Source organism: Oncorhynchus nerka, linkage group LG23, assembly GCF_034236695.1.
Source record: "Oncorhynchus nerka isolate Pitt River linkage group LG23, Oner_Uvic_2.0, whole genome shotgun sequence".
Classification (NCBI taxonomy): domain Eukaryota; kingdom Metazoa; phylum Chordata; class Actinopteri; order Salmoniformes; family Salmonidae; genus Oncorhynchus; species Oncorhynchus nerka.
In genome coordinates, this window is record NC_088418.1 from 38,573,750 (window position 1) to 38,594,133 (window position 20,384).

The 20,384-nt window shown below is 41.7% G+C and overlaps 1 protein-coding gene across 2 annotated transcripts in view; it reads right to left on the reverse strand.

The window, feature by feature from the left end:
- The window catches only part of LOC115106810 (rap1 GTPase-activating protein 2-like), an 87,986-nt gene extending 72,682 nt beyond the window's left edge, over positions 1 to 15,304 (reverse strand). The window contains exons 1-2 of one of the 2 annotated variants that reach the window (XM_029629921.2): positions 14,877 to 15,304; positions 12,453 to 12,488 (exon numbers count right to left, since the gene is read on the reverse strand). In XM_029629921.2, the coding sequence (XP_029485781.1) occupies positions 12,453 to 12,488; positions 14,877 to 14,920 (80 nt within the window). In that variant the 5' untranslated portion in view covers positions 14,921 to 15,304. Of the gene's footprint in view, positions 1 to 12,452; positions 12,489 to 12,977; positions 13,153 to 14,876 lie in introns of those variants that run through there. The other variant, XM_065008105.1, reaches the window with a different exon arrangement.
- Between the last annotated feature and the right edge of the window lie 5,080 nt (positions 15,305 to 20,384).

Here is a 20,384-nt window from a genome sequence, read left to right on the forward strand (position 1 = left end):
ATTAAGATTGGCAAAAGAACACTGGACAGAGGAACTCTGCCTAGAAGGCTAGCATCTTGGAGTCGCCTCTTTGCTGTTGACGTTGAGACTGGTGTTTTGCGGGTACTATTTAATGAAGGTGCCAGTTGAGGACTTGTGACGCGTCTCTTTCTCAAACTAGACACTCTAATGTGCTTGTCCTCTTGCTCAGTTGTGCACCGGGGCCTCCCACTCCTCTTTCTATTCTGTTTAGACCCAGTTTGCGCTGTTCTGTGAATGGAGTAGTACATAGCATTGTAGGAGATCTTCAGTTTCTTGGCAATTTCTCACATGGTGTCACGCCTTGGTCTTAGTATTTTGTGTTTTCTTTATTTATTTGGTCAGGCCAGGGTGTGACATGGGTTATTGTGGTGTGTTTTTGTCTTAAGGGTTTTGTGGGGTGTCTACGTAGTCTATGGCTGCCTGAGGCGGTTCTCAATCAGAGTCAGGTGATTATCGTTGTCTCTGATTGGGAACCATATTTAGGCAGCCATATTCTGTGAGTGTTTCGTGGGTGATTGTTCCTGTCTTTGTGTTTGCACCAGATAGGGCTGTTTCGGTTTTCATTATTTCATTTTCGTTATTTTTGTAGTTTCTGTATGTATAGGTTTTCCTTCATTAAAATATATCATGAATCATCATCACGCTGCATTTTGGTCTGATCCTTGTTCTACCTCTTTGTCAGAGGAGGAGATAGAAGAGAGCCGTTACACATGGAATAGGCTTAATTTCTCAGAACAAGAATAGACTGACGAGTTTCAGAAGAAAGTTCTTTGTTTCTGGCCATTTTGAGCTTGCAATCAAACCCACAAATGCTGATGCTCCAGATACTCAACTAGTCTAAAGAAGGCCAGTTTTATTGCTTCTTTAATCAGAATGACAGTTTTCAGCTGTGCTAACAGAATTGCAAAAGGGTTTTCTAATGATCCATTAGACTTTTAAAATGCTAAACTTGGATTAGCTAACACAACGTGCCATTGGAACACAGGAGTGATATTCCACAAAAAAATCAGCCGTTTCCAGCTTCAACAGTCATTTACAACATTAACAATGTCTGCACTGCATTTCTGATCATTTTAATGTTTTTTTAATGGACAAAAAATGTGCTTTTCTTTGAAAAAAATGAAATTTCTATGTGACCCCAAACTTTTGAGCAGTAGTGTAGGTATTACAGACTCGGTCAGGGGGAGGTTGAAAATGTTTGTGAAGACACATCAGTTGGTTCGCGCATTTTTAATTTTTAATTTAACCTATATATAACTAGGCAAGTCAGTTAAGAACAAATTCTTATTTTCATTGACGCCCTAGGAACAGTGGGTTAACTGCCTTGTTCATGTGCAGAATGACAGATTTGACCTTGTCAGCTCGGCAATTCAATCTAGCAACATTTTGGATACTGGCCCAACTCTCTAACAACTAGGTTACCTGCCGCCCTGCGCATGCTTTGAGTAGAGTTGTCCAGAACAGCTGGTGCTCTCATGCAGGCGAGCAATACCTTGTGACTTCTTTAATATTAGACATCGCGCACTAGTAGTCATTGACAAATAGACACACACCCCTGCCCCTCGTTTTACCAGACGTAGCTGCTCTGTCCTGCCGATGCACCGAGAAGCTACGTCTCAGTGAAACATAAGATATTACAGATTTTAATGTCCCGTTGGAAGGATAGTCTTAATCGTAGATCGTCCAATTTGTTTTCCAATGATTGTACGTTGGCCAATAATACTGAGGGAAGTGGTGGTTTACCTACTCGTCAGCAAATTCCTACAAGGCACCCCACCCTCCTCCCCCTTTCCTCTGTCTTTTCTTTATGCTGATGACAGGCATTAGGGCCTTATCTTGACAAACCAGTACAGCCTTCGAGTCGGACTCATTAAAGAACAAATCTTTGTCCAGTGAGTAATCGCTGTTCTGATTTGCAGAACCTATTTTTTGATCATAAGAGACGGTAGCAGCAACATTATGTACAAAATGAGTAACAAACAATGCGAAAAAACAAACAAAATAACACAGTTGGTTGGGAGCCTGGAAAACGGCAGCCATCCCCTCCAGAGCCATTATGACAGATAACATGACATAATAACCATGTCACATGGTAATTGTATTAAACAATATACAATGCATCCCACCAGGTTCACCAGGCATTGACAGTGTATAATCTATAGATCAAGAGGAGAGAAATTGGGTTTGGTGCTTGGTGTTACATCGGACAACAGCCTAAAACATTTGACTAATAATAGCTTTGAGGCTAGCAAGATACTGTACAGTCAGTTTTTTTTCTTCCACCTCTGGTCTGGTGGAAGTTTCGCCGACGTGTCGGCTCTCCACAGCCGGCTGGCGTGTGCTAGGCAGGATTCCATCCACGAAGTGGTCTCCTCCTTCCCTGTATAATGGAGCTGTTCTCGACCCAACCAACCAGCCATGGAGGTACGCCACTCGCAGTGGAAGTCAAAGAGGGCGTCCTCTGGCAACGGGGGTCTCCATGGAGATGTAGAGCCCGGCACTGACACAGACCAGAAACAGCTTTGCCGCCCTGGATCCAGAGGTTCCGGCGCCTTCGTCCTTGTTGGCTTCCCAATCAAGATCGGATCCGAAGGTACCTGCGTCTTCGTCCTTGGTTCTGTCTCCCTCTCTGGTGGCTTCTACCTCGGGTTCAGATCCTCGGAGCTCCCAGGCTCACCAGACCTTGAGGCTGCCTGAGAGACTGGCCCATTCAACATCACCAGCTGTCATCATAGGCAGCTCTATGGTGAGAAACATCTCGGTCCCCAAGGCAAAAACAGGACATAACAAGGCTGCTTCCGACTGTTCTACCACAGATGCCGGGAGCTGACACTGTCGTAGTCCACGTGGGGTCAAATGACATCAGGAGGGCTAGCTCGGAACATTTGAAAATGGATGTTAAAGAACTGATTTTAGCATTAAAAGACTCCAACAAATTGGACAGTCTATAGGGAGGAGGTCAGAGACATGGCATTGTGGTGTCAGGACAACAACCTGTCCCTCAACATGATATAGACAAAGGGGATTATCGTGGACTACAGGAAAAGGAGGGCCGAGCACACTCCCATTCTCATCGACAGGGCTGTAGTGGAGCAGGTTGAGAGCTTCTTTCCTTGGTGTCTACATCATGAACAAACTATCATGGTCCAAACACACCAAGACAGTCGTGAAGAGTGCACGACAACACCTATTCCCCTCAGGAGACTAAAAATAATTGGCATGGTTCTTCAGGTCCTCAAAGTTATACGGCTGCACAATCGAGAGCATCCTGACTGGTTGCATCACCGCCTGGTATGGTAACTGCTAGGTCTCCGACCGCAAGGCGCTACAGAATGTAGTGCGTACGGCCCAGTACATCACTGGGGCAAAGCTTTCTGCCATCCAAGACCTCTATACCAGGCGGTGTCAGAGGAAGGCCCTAAAAATTGCCAAAGATTCCAGCCACCCTAGTCATAGACAGTTCTCTCCGCTACTGCATGGCAAGCGGTACCAGAGTGCCAAGTCTAGGTCTAAAAAGCTCCTTAGCTTCTTTGGGACTGCGGGCAGTATTGAGTAGCTTAGATATTAAGGTGCCCAGAGTAAACTGCCTGCTACTCAACAGCTAGAATATACATATAATTAGTATATTTGGATAGAAAACACTCTGAAGTTTCTAAAACGGTTTGAATGATGTCTGAGTATAACAGAACCTAACATAATCGCAAGGTGTGCTTTCGCCATGAAGCCTTTTTGAAATCTGACACAGTGGTTGCATTAAGGAGAAGTTTATCTATATTTCCATGCCTAACACTTGTATCTTTTATCAATGTTTATTATGAGTATTTCTGTAATTTGATGTGGCTCTCTGCACTTTCACCAGATGTTTGTTTGAGACAATGCATTTCTGAACATAAAACACCAATTTCAAATGAGGTTTTTGGACATAAAGATTAAGTTTATCGAACAAAACACATTTATTGTGTAATATGGAGTCCTGGGAGTGCCATCTGATGAAGATCATCAAAGGTTAGTGATTAATTTAATCACTATTTCTGACTTTTGTGAGGGCTCTCCTTAGCTGGAAAATGTCTTTATAGTTTTCTGTGACTAGGTGCTGACCTAACAATCGTTTGGTGTGCTTTCGCCGTAAAGCCTATTTGAAATCGGACACTGTGGCTGGATTTACAAGAAGTTTATCTTTATAATGGTGTAAAATACTTGTATGTTTGAGGAATTTTAATTTTGGGATTTCTGTTGTTTTGAATTTGGAGGCGCCCTGCAATTTCACTGGCTGTGGGCGAGGTGGGACGCTACCGTCCCACATATCCCAGAGAGTTAACTACTGCAGGGGCAGTATTGAGTAGCTTGGATGAAAAGGTGCCCATTGTAAACGGCCAGCTCCTCAGTCTCAGTTGCTAATATATCCATATTATTATTAGTATTGGATAGAAAACACTCTAAAGTTTCCAAAACTGTCAAAATATTGTCTGTGAGTATAACAGAACTGATATTGCAGGCGAAACCCTGAGGAAAGTCAAAACAGGAAGTGGCTTCTATTTTGAAAACTCCATGTTCCATAGCCTCCCTTTGCTGGATTTAAAGGCATATGAACCAGATTCCATTTCCTATCGCTTGCTCAAGGTGTCAACAGTCTTCAGACATAGTTTCAGGCTTTTATTTTGAAAAATGAGCCAGAACAATAACATCGAGTAAAGTGGTCACATGAGTTTTGCTTGCGCAACAGAATTTGGACAGCTATTGTTTTCCCCTCTCCTACTGGGAAAGACATTTGCGGTTGATATATTATCGATTATATATTTTAAAAACAACCTGAGGATTGATTCTAAAAAACCTTTGACATGTTTCTGTGGACATAATGGAAACTATTTGGAATCTTCGTCTGCGTTGCCGTGACCTCTCTTTCCTGTGGATTTCTGAACATAACGCGACAAACAAACAGAGGTATTTTGGATATAAAAATAATTTTTATGGAACAAACAGAACATTTGTTGTGTAACTGGGAGTCTCGTGAGTGAAAACATCCGAAGATCATCAAAGGTAAACAATCAATTTGATTGCTTTTCGGATTTTCGTGACCGAGCTACCTGATGCTAAGTGTACTTAATGTTTTATCGTGCGATCGATAAACTTACACAAACGCTTGGAATGCTTTCGCTGTAAAGCATAATTTCAAAATCTGACACGACAGGTGGATTAACAAAAGGCTAAGCTGCACTTGTGATTTCATGAATATAAATATTTATAGTAATATTTATTGTATGTAGCGCTATGCTATTCAGCGGTTGTTGATGGCACTTATCCCGATCGGGGGATGCAGCCATAACAAGTTAACAAGCCACAAAACTTCTGAATACCTTATCAAATGGCTATTTGCCAAGAGGGTGCAAAGCTGTCATCAAGACAAAGGATGGCTACTTTGAAGAATCTAAAATATATTTTGATTTCTTAAAAGGATCGGACCCTTTTAAAAAAAAATGCCTAAAATGACATACCCAAATCTAACTGCCTGTAGCTCAGGACCTGAAGCAAGGATATGCATATTCATGACACCATTTGAAAAGAATCACTGAAGTTTGTGGAAGTGTGAAATTAATGTAGGAGAATAAAACACATTAGATCTGGTAAAAGATAATACAAAGAAATAAACATTTTAAAAAATGTGTACCATCATCTATGAAATGCAAGAGAATGGCCATAATGTATTATTCCAGCCCAGGCATAATTTACATGTAGGCCACTAGATGGCAACAGTGTATGCGCAAAGTTTTAGACTGATCCAATGAACCATTTAATTTCTGTTAAAAATTTAGTATCAAGACTGCCCAAATGTGCCTAATTGGTTTATGAATACATTTTCAAGTTCATAACAGTGCACTCTCCTTAAACAATAGCATGGTATTATTTCACTGTAATAGCTACTATAAATTGGACAGTTCAGTTAGATTAACACGAATTTAAGCTTTCTGTCTATGTCCTGGGAAATGTTCTTGTTACTTACAACCTCATGCTAATCGCATTAGCCTACGTTAGCTCAAATGTCTCACGGGGGACCCACCAATCATTAAATTTAAATTGCAAGTCGAGGGCAGAGGTAATTTCCTCATTAACAATGTTTCGTCAGTAGTGGCAAACTCTTTCTATTATTAGGTGTTGAGAGTCGCCATGTTTTGCCATGTTGACAATTATTTGAAAATAAGTCAGTCAATTCATAGTTATCTTGCAAAAGAAAAGTCATCCGTTTCAATGCATGCCACCGGAACCTGACACCCGGTCATGGTTTTTTAAACACAATTTTCAAATGCCTCTGACGGTACACTGAGCAGAGTGTCTGTCTTCAACCAATCAAACACACAAACACAAGCAAAAATGTGCGCGCAGGCACACACACGCTCATACGCACACACAAAATTACATTTTGCTTAGAGCACCCTAAGTGCCAGAGCCAGAATATAACAAGATTATATTCATGCCTTACTGTACGAGCCATTAGATAATTACATAATAGTGAATTATTAAAATGTACAGTCCAGTGCTTCATCCCAAATAGCACCCTATTCACTATATTTGACTAGGGCTCTGGGATCCACCCTAGCTGTAGACCACTTGCTATTAGTATGACGTAACCAGGCCATGCATTCTCCATTTGACTGCATCCTGGAAAGAACCTGGCTAGAAGGATGGCATCAAAGCTTTTACTTTAAACTATATCCTAGCCCTAAACAAGGCTGGTATTGGTAGCAGACTTGGACTAAAAAGGTTTCTAAACACGGTTCAGTGTCCATCACAATCTAAAACAAAAAACAATGCAACAGACTTGCATCCCTTGAAAAACTCAAACACATCAAAAACATACACTCAAACACACCAAAAACATACACACCAAAAACATACACTCAAACACACCAAAAACATACACTACAAGACATTAAAACACTCAAACACATTAAAAACGAACACTCAAACACAAAAACACATCATACACATCAAAATCACTCACATCAAACAAACAAAAACACATTAAAAAAACAAAAACAAAAACACTCACTCAACCACATCAACACATCAAAAACACATCGAACACATCAAAAACACATTAAAAAACACACACATCATGCACATAAAAACTCACACTCGAACACATTAAAAAAACACACTCAAACACATCAAAAAACACACTCAAACACATCAAAAACAGTTCAACACATCAAACACACTCCAACACAAACACACTCCAACACATCAAAAACACACACTCAAACACATCAAAAACACAGACTCAAACACATCAAAAACACACACTCAAACAAATCAAAAACACACACTCAAACACATCAAAAACAGTTCAACACGTCAAACACACTCCAACACAAACACACTCTAACACATCAAAAACACACACTCAAACAAATAAAAAACTCTCACACACACACTCAAACACTCACTCAAACACATCAAACACATCATAAACTAACACTCAAACACATCAAAAACACAACAACACATCATAAACACTCACTCAAACACTCACTCAAACACATCAAAAACACACACTCAAACACATCTCAAAAACGCACACTCAAACACATCAAAAACACTCACTCAAACACACGTCTCAAAACGCACACTCAAACACATCAAAAACACACAGACTGGCCCTCCCGGGTGGCGCAGTGGTCTAGGGCCACCAGAGACTCTGGGTTCGCGCCCAGGTTCTGTTGCAGCCGGCCGCGACCGGGAGGTCCATGGGGCGATGCACAATTGGCCTAGCGTTGTCCGGGTAAGGGAGGGTTTGGCCGGTAGGGATATCCTTGTCTCATCGCGCACTAGCAACTCCTGTGGAGGGCCGGGGCGCAGTGCACGCTAATCAAGTTCGCCAGGTGCACGGTGTTTCCTCCAACACATTGGTGCGGCTGGCTTCCAGGTTGGATGCGCGCTGTGTTAAGAAGGCCTTCGTCTCTTCCGAGCCTGTCCTGGAGTTGTAGCGATGAGACAAGATAATAACTACTAACAATTGGATACCACGAAATTGGGGAAGAAAAAGGGGTAAAAAATACACAGACATCAAAAACAATACAAACACTCAAACACAATCAAACACATTAAACACAACAAAAACCTACATCAAACGTATCAAACACAGATACTCAAACGCATCAAACACATCAAACTCATCAAAAAACTCCAACACATCAAACAAACAAACAACAAAAACATACACCAAACTTATAAAACACAGACACTCAAACACATCAAAAACCCTCAAACATTCAAAACAGTAAAATAGTCAGTGTGCTACTTAATCTTGAGCAGGAGTATCTATCAGAATCTTTTCTTGACACACACACACACACACACACACACACACACACACACACACACACACACACACACACACACACACACACACACACACACACACACACACACACACACACACACACACACAGGGAGAGAGTGAGTGTGTGAATGAATGAGTCAAGCTCTAAATAAAGGGATGACAGGGAAGATGACAGTGTGCTGTTTAGACGTTACATGGACATTGAGTACTCATTCATAAAACATACACAGTTTAAAACCAACTTTAATAAGTTATACACAAACCGACTAAGCATACACAGTCATATGAATGTACTGCAGACTCCTGCAGAATACAAATACATCACACCACAGGCATAAACGCACGCACGTACCCATGAGCCTACAGGAATATGCACATGTAGCCTACATGATGCTAACCTGACTCGGCACACCCTCCGGTCTCACTATCTCAATTCATCATGCTCATCTAAACATAATATACAGACATTCACACACCAGAGATGGGGTTAACTCCATCTCAGTATAGCCATCAAGTGTTGGAACTGAACTGCACTACAAGAGAAATTCCATGAAACATGTAATTTATATGAACTGAAATAGATGGAGAGACAGATGTGCATACACACACATACACAAACTCAGATCACAGAGGAGTGGTCACACACACACATACACAAACTCAGATCACAGAGGAGTGGTCACACACACACACACAAACTCAGATCACAGAGGAGTGGTCACACACACACATACATACACAAACTCAGATCACAGAGGAGTGGTCACACACACACAGATCTCTCATACACACCCAGGTTATCAGCAGGTAAGAACACAGACAGGTGGAATTCACACACTTTACTGCTACCACTGAGGTGTCACTAAAACACATTTATAGTTACACTTCCTATCTACTAACACACAAACACCCCAAACAACACTTGTTTAATGAAATGTTCATTTTCAGATGGAAATCCCACAGATTGCCCCTTTTGATTAGGTTAGCAACTAATTCATTTCATATCATACACCTTTACACTCATGTCATATCAAATGTAATACATCATATCGTTTCTATAACACCTTTGATTAGGATGGCACTAATATTATGTAACATAACAGGCATATAATCATAGCCTACATAATATAATTCCTATACGATGGTAATACCCAATGTAAAACTGCTGCTGCTGACTTAATGAGTTCTTTGTGCTATCATATCATTCTGGACGTGCTACCTGTCCCAGACCTGCTGTTTTCAACTCTCTAGAGACAGCAGGAGCGGTAGACATACTCTAAATGATTGGCTATGAAAAGCCAACTGACATTTACTCCTGAGGTGCTGACCTGTTGCACCCTCGACATCCACTGTGATTATTATTATTTGACCCTGCTGGTCATTTATGAACATTTGAACATCTTGGCCATGTTATGTTATAATCTCCACCCGGCACAGCCTGAAGAGGACTGGCCACCCCTCATAGCCTGGTTCCATTCTAGGTTTCTTCCTAGGTTCTGGGCTTTCTAGGGAGTTTTTCCTAGCCACCGTGCTTCTACACCTGCATTGCTTGCTGTTTGGGGGTTTTAGGCTGGGTTTCTGTACAGCACTTTGAGATATCAACTGTTGTAAGGAGGGCTTTATAAATAAATACATTTGATTTGATCTATAATACCCAACGGTAAATCCATGGATAAATCAAGCAGATTATTATACATTACTGCTGCTGCTAACTTCATAACATACAGTGCCCTCCATAATTATTGGGACTGTGAAGTACTTATAAAAATAAAAAAGGATTTAAAATTTAAACAATGCCTGTGAGTTTAGAGTGCAGGCTGTCAGCTTTACCTTGAGGGTATTTTCATCGGGTGAGCCATTTAGAAATTACAGCATGTTTTGTTAATAGTCCCCCCATTTTAGGGGACCAAAAGTATCAGGACAAATTTGATCAAATGTGTAATAAAGTAGTCAAAAATTAAGTATTTGGTCCCATATTCATAGCATGCAATGACTACATCAAGCTTGTGATTCTACATATTTGTTGGATGCATTTGTCCCTTGCTTTGGTTGTGTTTCAGATGAGCGACAAACGTTAGAGACGCACAAATATTATAACCCGAAGACATGCTAACCTCTCACCATTACAATAACAGGGGAGATTAGCATTTTATACCATACCCCCAAGACATGCTAACCTCTCACCATTACAATAACAGGGGAGATTAGCATTTTATACCATACCCCCAAGACATGCTAACCTCTCACCATTACAATAACAGGGGAGGTTAGCATTTTATACCATACCCCCAAGACATGCTAACCTCTCACCATTACAATAACAGGGGAGATTAGCATTTTATACCATACCCCCAAGACATGCTAACCTCTCACCATTACAATAACAGGGGAGGTTAGCATTTTATATCATACCCTCAAGACATGCTAATCTCTCACCATTACAATAACAGGGGAGATTAGCATTTTATACCATACCCCCAAGACATGCTAACCTCTCACCATTATAACAGGGGAGGTTAGCATTTTATACCCCCCAAGACATGCTAACCTCTCACCATTACAATAACAGGGGAGGTTAGCATTTTATACCATACCCCAAGACATGCTAACCTCTCACCATTACAATAACAGGGGAGATTAGCATTTTATACCATACCCCAAGACATGCTAACCTCTCACCATTACAATAACAGGGAGGTTAGCATTTTATATCATACCCCCAAGACATGCTAATCTCTCACCATTACAATAACAGGGGAGATTAGCATTTTATACCATACCCCCAAGACATGCTAACCTCTCACCATTACAATAACAGGGGAGGTTAGCATTTTATACCATACCCCCAAGACATGCTAACCTCTCACCATTACAATAACAGGGGAGGTTAGCATTTTATACCATACCCCCAAGACATGCTAACCTCTCACCATTACAATAACAGGGGAGATTAGCATTTTATACCATACCCCCAAGACATGCTAACCTCTCACCATTACAATAACAGGGGAGGTTAGCATTTTATATCATACCCCCAAGACATGCTAATCTCTCACCATTACAATAACAGGGGAGATTAGCATTCTGGGGAGGGTATGATGTGCGTCTGTAATTTTCTCACTCATTATTATTCACGATTCATTCAGGATCCTCCGTAATCATGGTAGCATCCACATTCATGTGGAAGTGTTTATTTACAGTAAAAGTGACTCCAAAATGACACAATACACTATTTACCATTCATTTCTATTGGGTACTAAATACATTGAAACACAACCACAAGAAACAGCAGCCAAAAGAAGAAAACAAATCACTGTATAACTCTATTATCTGTGAGACTGTGTGTATGAGGTTGTGTGACTGACAAAGCCACAGAACGGTATGGCTGTGAGTCTCACCTTTGCACAGAGGGGTCAAATCAGTGTGTAGCCCAAACTGTTTAGACGCTACAGACAGAAGTTGGCAGATCGGCTGTGGCGACTTCAGACGAGTACCAAGACAGTTTGTGGGGGTCATAGAGCAAACAAAGAACGCCATCGTGTTCGTGAGAGTCATATCTTTCCACAAATGGTTCATAACAGTTTGGACGCTACTTACGATTTTGTGAGAAGGCCGATTTTCAGGATTTTTAATGGTCTGACAAACACCGCTCTAGCTCTGTCACCTTTCACCGCCGATGTGGAAGTGCGACATCGGCGGATGCGGTGGATTGAGACACATCAATGCAAAAATAAGCAGATATCTCTAGCTTAAACTGACCCATTTGTATGGGGATTTTTTTATTATGCTAATTAGGACATCCACCTTAGGGGGTTAAGTGGTCAGATGTCATATAAAAATTGGCTTCCACATACAAAAACACCACTACTGGTTACTACAGCCCTCAGTACTGTACCACACAGAGAGGGTACCTACCCAATGGTGCTCGCACACACACACACACACACACACACACACACACACACACACACACACACACACACACACACACACACACATAAACACTCATGTGGACGTGAATGCCCTTCCTTCCAGCAAACCCAATTTGCTGAACAATTTTTGTGTATACTTTTTGAATGTGCGTACTACTCACCGTGCTCTGAGTGCACTGACCGTACTCTTATCAATCCTGAAGAGAGAGATAGAAGGGAGAGAGGGATAGAGAAAACATGTCCAGTTAACTTGTCATGTAGCTATGACAACAGGGGCACACGACCCCATTCACCCTCACTGGTGAAGCACTTCCTTCCTCCACAGCCTGGCTCCAGAGATGTCCCTCACACGGACACACACACACAGACACACACGGACATACACACACACACACACACATACGGACACACACACACACACACACACACACACACACACACACACACACACACACACACACACACACACACACACACACACACACACAGACACATACACACACACACACACACACACACACACACACAACACATACACGTGTAAGTTTGAACGCTTGCACATGGACACACACACGTGCGCATTCTGACTCACACACACACATATCACACACACAGACACACACACACCAAAATTAAGTTAATCACCATGGCATAAAAGGCATGTTGTTAATTCTCTTCCTTCATACCTTCTTTCTCTCCTTCTCTTCCTGTCCTCCCTCTCTCTATCTCAGTGTTTGAGTGTTTTCTCTGTCATATATATGTATGTTATCGCCTTAGGAAGGGTCTTTACTACACTGAATTACACACTAATGGCTGACAAGCTGTCATCACATAGCTCTGCTGTTGTGACACACACACACACAAACACACACTCTCTTTCTCTCTCTCTGTGGGAGACTAGATCACACTTTAACACACCCTTCCTGTGCTGGAACCCCTCCCAGTACTGCCTTAAACCACACACACATACGCACGCACACACACACACAGTTATCAAGACAATGATCAGTAACGCAGTGACTAGTGCATGCCATTGCATATTTTCCATCCCAAAGTGTTTTGTTGGTAAACAATCACACATACACACACATACACACAAATGCACACACACACACACAGGTAATCTTTTGTGAAAACGTTTTTCCATCATGAGAAGTCAATCTGTCTGTCAATGTTCTATTTTCAGTTTGCATTTTCAAACTAACTCAGACTCACAGTAACCATTAACCCTGATGTGTCACTGTGTTTTATAGAGATAATGAAGGAGTAAGGGAGGGAGATGGAAGAAGTGAGAGGTGAGGAGTGTAGCAGAGGCGAAGAGAAGAGGGAGACAGAGATAGGAGAGAAGGAGAGAAAAGGAGAGAGGGTGCAGGAAGAGAGTAGCAGAGGGAGCAGTAAATGTTAAAAGCTTCATATGATGAGTCTGAAACCTCTGTTCGCACGGGTCATAAATAAAACATTTAGTGCTGCTACACAGTACACACACACACACACACACACACACACACACACACACACACACACACACACACACACACACACACACACACACACACACACACACACACACACACACACACACACACACACACACACACACACACACTACAGCTCCACCAATACACTAAAATCAGCCACACAACACACACACACCTCAATTGACTTAGCACACAGTGAAACAAAGCATGCTGAATAGCTGATAAAGGGGTGGAGAAGGGAAGAGAATGAAGGTGAAAGAGAGGAAGAAAGGAAAGGAGAGAAACAGATGAGAGAAGGGAGGGAATAGTAATGCTAATATCCACTCTTCCCTCCTTCCCCAAAAAGTATTTCCTGCATTATTCGACACTGTCTCACTATTACCTCTCACACACTCAGAGAGATGGATGGAGATGGAGCAAGAGAGCTAAAGAGAGAGAGAGAGAGAAAGATGGAGAGCTGGAGAAAGAGAGGGAAAGGGAGGGAGATGGAGATCTAGAGAAATGGAGAGAGGAAAATTGAGTATGAAATTGAATGGTTGAATAGAGGCTTGTGTAAGTCTTGCAACTTCTCTAACCACACACACGTACGTGCGCACGCACACACACACACGGACAGACACACACAGGCCTCTTGTGTATTCTGGGCACAGGTTAGATTTGACAGGCCGTATGCCGAGCTGAGATTCAGTGAGGTAAAGAGCTCTGAATCACTCAGAGAGAGAGAGAGAAAAAGAGGAGAGAAATATGCTGTCTCATACCTGCAATAAGACAAAGAAAGGGGATATTTAGGGGATAAACAAATACCCTGGCTGTATCATAGAGGGATGGAGATAGTTATCATCCCGTTACTCTGCTACTATTGGTCTCTGTCTTACCACTTACCTGGTTTAGCAGTCACAAACTAGTCAAACTACAAACTAGCAAGGATCCCTGCCATAGACAATCAACTGTCATAACATAGCTAACACCCCCCCAAACAATACAACAAACTACTTACAATCACAATCACATAAACACGCCATATCAAACTGAGCCATATGCAAAGTCGCATACACAACACACACTTTATCTCTGTCACACACACACACACAAACACCACACACTTACCATCCAAACCCTCCGAAGGACACACTCCTCTTCCTCCTTAGCATGGTGTTTACGTCTCTTTCTCTCTCTCTGGGAGTCTGTGTCTGCTTCTCTTGAAATTCTTAGTCTTACAACAATCTCTCTCTCTCTCTCTCTACCACCACTATGTGTCGTCTGCCTCCAGCCTTCTATCTATTCAGTTAGCGCTTTAGCCTTTTTACCATGCCCTCACTGTTTTTCTCTCTCTCTCTCTCACTCCCTGGTTCCCTCTCTCTCGTTCACTCTCTCACACAGTATGAGCTTAACACCTGCCTAGTCTCTCCCTCCACTGCACTGCTTCCCTCCCTCACCACCCGCTAGGCTGGAACGAGTGAATGAGATAGGGCGATAGTGTGAGAGAGAGTGAGAGGGAGGTTGGGAGGGGTGGAGGGGACAGGGAGGAAGGGAGGTGGTGTTTTCTGTGTATTTCTCTACCTCTATTCTTTGACTCTGAGACAGACTGACAAGGCAAAAAAAAGTGGCATTGATGTCAAAATAATAGACAATGTTAATATGAGTACCTCAGTGTCTGAAATGGAATGAAGGTAATTTTAGGCGCCAGTACCAATTTGAAAATACTTGTGTTCATATTCTAGAGGTGGAATATTCTAGAAGAGCTGCCGGGACTAGAGATATTCTAAAGAAAGCAGATTGCTAGATCATCTTTTCATGGGTACTCAGGCAATAGAAAAATTAGAATTGCATCAGCCTAATTCAAACGCTGGACTGGAGTGCTTTCTTTGTGGAGTCATTTATGTTTGAAACATCTCTTGGTTAAATGTCAATGAGAGAGTTCTATTAAATTAACCTGAGCTGCAGTGCACTGATCTATGGCCCGTGACGTGAACGGACAAAAGCGGTGAGGGAGGAGCGCCCTTCTCAAGCCGAACAGTAATCTGCGCCGATGTTGTCAACATGTTGTCAACAAGGCAGCATGGTGCATTGTCCAGAAACATACACATTTTTTCCACCATAAAATACATTGAATTTTCTAACTATATTGACAAAAATACACTACCGTTCAAAAGTTGAGTCACTTAGAAATGTTCTTGTTTTTGAAAGAAAAGCAAAAATTGTTTTTCCATTATAATATCATCAAATTGATCAGAAGTACAGTGTAGACATTGTTAATGTTGTAAATGACTATTGTAGCTGGAAACAGCAGATTTTTAATGGAATATCTACATAGGTATACAGAGGCCCATTATCAGCAACCATCACTCCTGTCACGCTCGTGAAAATGGACAGACCAAGGTGATTGGATTGGTGTGATTAGAGTTCCATATCTTTTATTCAAGTGAAACTTCTACAAAACAATAAATCAGCAATGAACCGTGAAAGTAGTGGTGCTACATGCACCTACACAAAACAATATCCAACAAATGCAGGTGCGAACAGGGACACCTTGATCTCCAATTAGAGACAACGAACATCAGCTGCCTCTAATTGGGAACCATACTAACACCAACATAGAAATGAAAGAACACCCCTAGTCACGCCCTGACCTACAACACCATAGAAAGCCTTTGGTTCTTTGGTTCCTTTGGCGCAGAGGAAGGCTCCTGCTAAGGAGCGGGACTGGACTCCGTGCCTGGACTGGGCACCGGCGCAGAGGAAGGCTCCTGCCTTGGAGCGGGACTGGACGCCGTGCCTGGACTGGGCACCGGCGCAGAGGAAGGCTCCTGCCATGGAGACGGCACAGGACATACCGAGCTGGGGAGGTGCACTGGTGGCTTACTCAAGTGAAACTTCTACAAAACAATAAACCAACAACGAACTATGAAATTAGTGCTGCTACATGCACATACACAAAACAATATTCCACAAATGCAGGTGGGAACAGGGACACCTTAAGTATGATCCCAATGAGAGACAACGAACATCAGCTGCCTCTAATTGGGAACCATACTAAGAGCACCAACATAGAAATGAAAAGACTAGAACACTCCCGAGTCACATTCTGACCTACAACACCATAGAGACCCCATAGAGAACCAAGGGCTCTCTATGGTCAGGGCATGACAACTCCTGTGTTCTAATGGCACGTTGCCAAGTTTACCATTTTAAAAGGCTAATTGATCATTAGAAAATCCTTTTGAAATGATGTTGGCACATCTGAAAACTGTTGTTCCAATTAAGAAGCAATAAAACTGGCCTTCTTTAGACTAGTTGAGTATCTGGAGCATCAGCATTTGTGGGTTCGATTACAGGCTCAAAATGGCCAGAAACAAATAACTTTATTCTGAAACGTGTCAGTCTATTCTTGTTCTGAGAAAGTAAGGATATTCCATGTGAGAAATTCCCAAGAAACTGAAGATCTTGTACAACGCTGTGGACTACTCCCTTCACAGAACAGCACAAACTGGTTCTAACTAGAATATAAAGAGTGGGAGGCCCCAGTGCACAACTGAGCAAGAGGACAAGTACATTAGAGTGTCTAGTTTGAGAAACAGATGCCTTAGGGGGTTAAGTGGTCAGATGTCATATAAGAAATGGCTTCCATATAAAAAATACCACTACTGGTTACTACAGCCCTCAGTACACTGTACCACACAGAGAGGGTACCTACCCAATGGTGCTCTCTCTCTCTCTCGCTCTCGCTCTTGCTCTCTCTCTCTCTTTCAACTTGTGGATAAAATCTTTACATCCCTGAAATGAATAAGCTCTTGGCATCTTTTTATATTTATCCAAAGAGTTTGACACGGTTGATCATAAAATAGTTTTTCATGATTATACTTAGAATTGTCGAAATAGTTTTATGTTTATGTAAGAGAACAATGTGTTTTGTGAACGGCTATGCATCTACCAGGGCCAAGATATCCTAAGGTGTGTCACAGGGTTCAATGTGCAAACTCCTTCAAGACTGTTGGAAAAGAATTCCAGGTGAAGCTGGTTGAGAGAATGCCAAGAGTGTGCAAAGCTGTCATCAAGGCAAGTATCTAAAATATGAATATATTTTGATTTGTTTAACAGTTTTTTGGTTACTACATGTTTCCATATGTGTTATTTTATAGTTTTGATGTCTTCACTATTATTCTACATTGTAGAAAATAGTAAAAATAAAGAAAAAACCCTTGAATGAGTAGGTGTCTCCAAACTTTTCACTGGTATATATATTTGGTGATTACTTGATCAATTAATTTATACATCTATATTTAGTCGATTTTTCTTATCTGTTTTAACAAACTTTTTAGATTTGTTTACTTTGTACTTTTGTGGTGTGGTTTTCATATAAGCTTTCATATAAGGCTTCCAACCTTCACACAGCGCTTTCATTTGTTTTTATCTGTATTGTTGTCTATCACTTGTTTTCTTTGGTATAAATAAATAATGGCTTTGCGAAGTTGCTGGATATTGGCGGGAATTGTAACACGCTGTCGGACACGCTGATGCAGAGCATCCCAAACATGTTCAATTGGTGACAAGTCTGGTGAGTATGTAGGCTATGGAAGAACAGGGACATTTTCAGTTTCCAAGAATTGTGTACAGATCCGTGCGACTGTCACGCCCTGGTCGAAGTATATTGTGTTTGTCTTTATTTATTTGGTCAGGCCGGGGTGTGACATGGGTTTATTGTGGTGTGTTTTGTCTTGGGGTTTTGTTAGGTATTGGGTGTGTGGCTTAGTGGGGGTATCTAGCAAAGTCTATGGCTGTCTGGAGTGGTTCTCAATCAGAGGCAGGTGTTTATCGTTGTCTCTGATTGGGAACCATATTTAGGCAGCCATATTCTTTGAGTATTTCGTGGGTGATTGTTCCTGTCTATGTGTTTGCACCAGATAGGGCTGTTTCGGTTTTCACATTTCATTATTTTGTAGTTTCTTCATGTATAGTTTTTTCCTTCATTAAAATATCATGAATCATCATCACGCTGCATTTTGGTCCGACTCTCCTTCACCACAAGAGAACCGTTACAGCGACATGGGACCATGCATTATCTTGCTGAAATTTGATAAATGGCACGACAATGGGTCTCAGGATCTCGTCACGGTATCTCTGTGCATTCAAATGGCCATTGATAAAATGCAATTGTGTTAGTTGTCTGTAGTTTTTGCCTGCCCATACCATAACCCCACCACCACCATTGGGCACTCTGTTCACAACATTGACATCAGCAAACCACAGTTGTGAGGCCGGTTGGACGCGGCTTATGGTAGAGAAATGAACATACTCTGGCAACAGCTCTGGTGGACATTCCTGCAGTCAGCATGCTAATTGCACGCTCCCTCAACTTGAGACATCTGTGGCATTGTGTTTTGTGACAAAACTGCACATTTTATAGTGGCCTTTATTTTCCCCAGCACAAGGTGCACCTGTGTAATGATCATGCTATTTATCAGCTTCTTGATATGCCACACCCGTCAGTTGGATGGATTATCTATGCAAATGAGAAATGCTCACTAACAGGGATGTAAGCAAATTTGTGCACAACATTTTTGAGAAATACACTTTTTGTGCATATGGAACATTTCTGGGGTCTTTTATTTCAGCTCATGAAACATTGGACCAACACTTAATAAAGGCGACACTACATGTTGCCTTTATATTTTTTGTTTAGTTTTCATTGGGAAGGCAGATAAAGCGTTTTCATCAAAAACATTCAGTTTTGCATGTCAAAACACAGAATCCCACAGGGGTAACCCAGGCCGGAAGGGTAACCCACAAGGGTAACCCAGGCCAGATAATGGAAGCCCCTCAGTGAAAGGGCAGTGTCTATGCCACAGGTTAATGAAATGACATTGAAATGCCTATTTACTGTTCCATCTCACTGCACAATCCACTTCAGTCCACCTCGGAAATGTATAAACCTGATATCAATTGTCGAAAGCATCTAGACATGATCTCCCCTTTCCTTTAGACTAGCATTTGGTTTTCAACAGCGGAGACCTGTAACCTTGCCGTCTATCGCATCGACCTTTGCAGCATCATTTTAATATTGAAATTCAGTCTCCACTGTCCCATTGATCATTAACGTTTCAGGACAAGACAGACAGCTTTTCTCAGCCAGTCGAAATCATGAATCAGCAGAATTTGTATGGATATATACAAAGAAATGTTTATGTAAAAACAGGTAAAACGAAACCAAATGCAGCTAGTTTGCTGATTTTTCTATCTTCAGTTTGAATTGATTGTGTTAGCTGTGTATTTGGCTAGCTCCTGGCGAGAGAGCAAATGTTCTATGCCACGCGAAATCGAGCATTAGTAGCTCATTGTTATGGGTGTATCGAAATACATTTCACTAGAAAAATGCTGAAACAAATGCAAATGCAGCAACTTTGCTGTTATTCTGGCTGCACTGTTTGACGTGACTGTGTTGCCAGCCAGCATGGCAACGGAACATTTATAAAGAAATGACTGGGTCGCGTCTATACTCTAGATATAGAACAAAAAACTTCACGACTGGGTCGCATCTCTGGCAACCTAACCAATAGAATGAACGACCAGCAGTCTTTTGGTAGCGACTATAGATTTGTGTCGGGACTATATCTCATG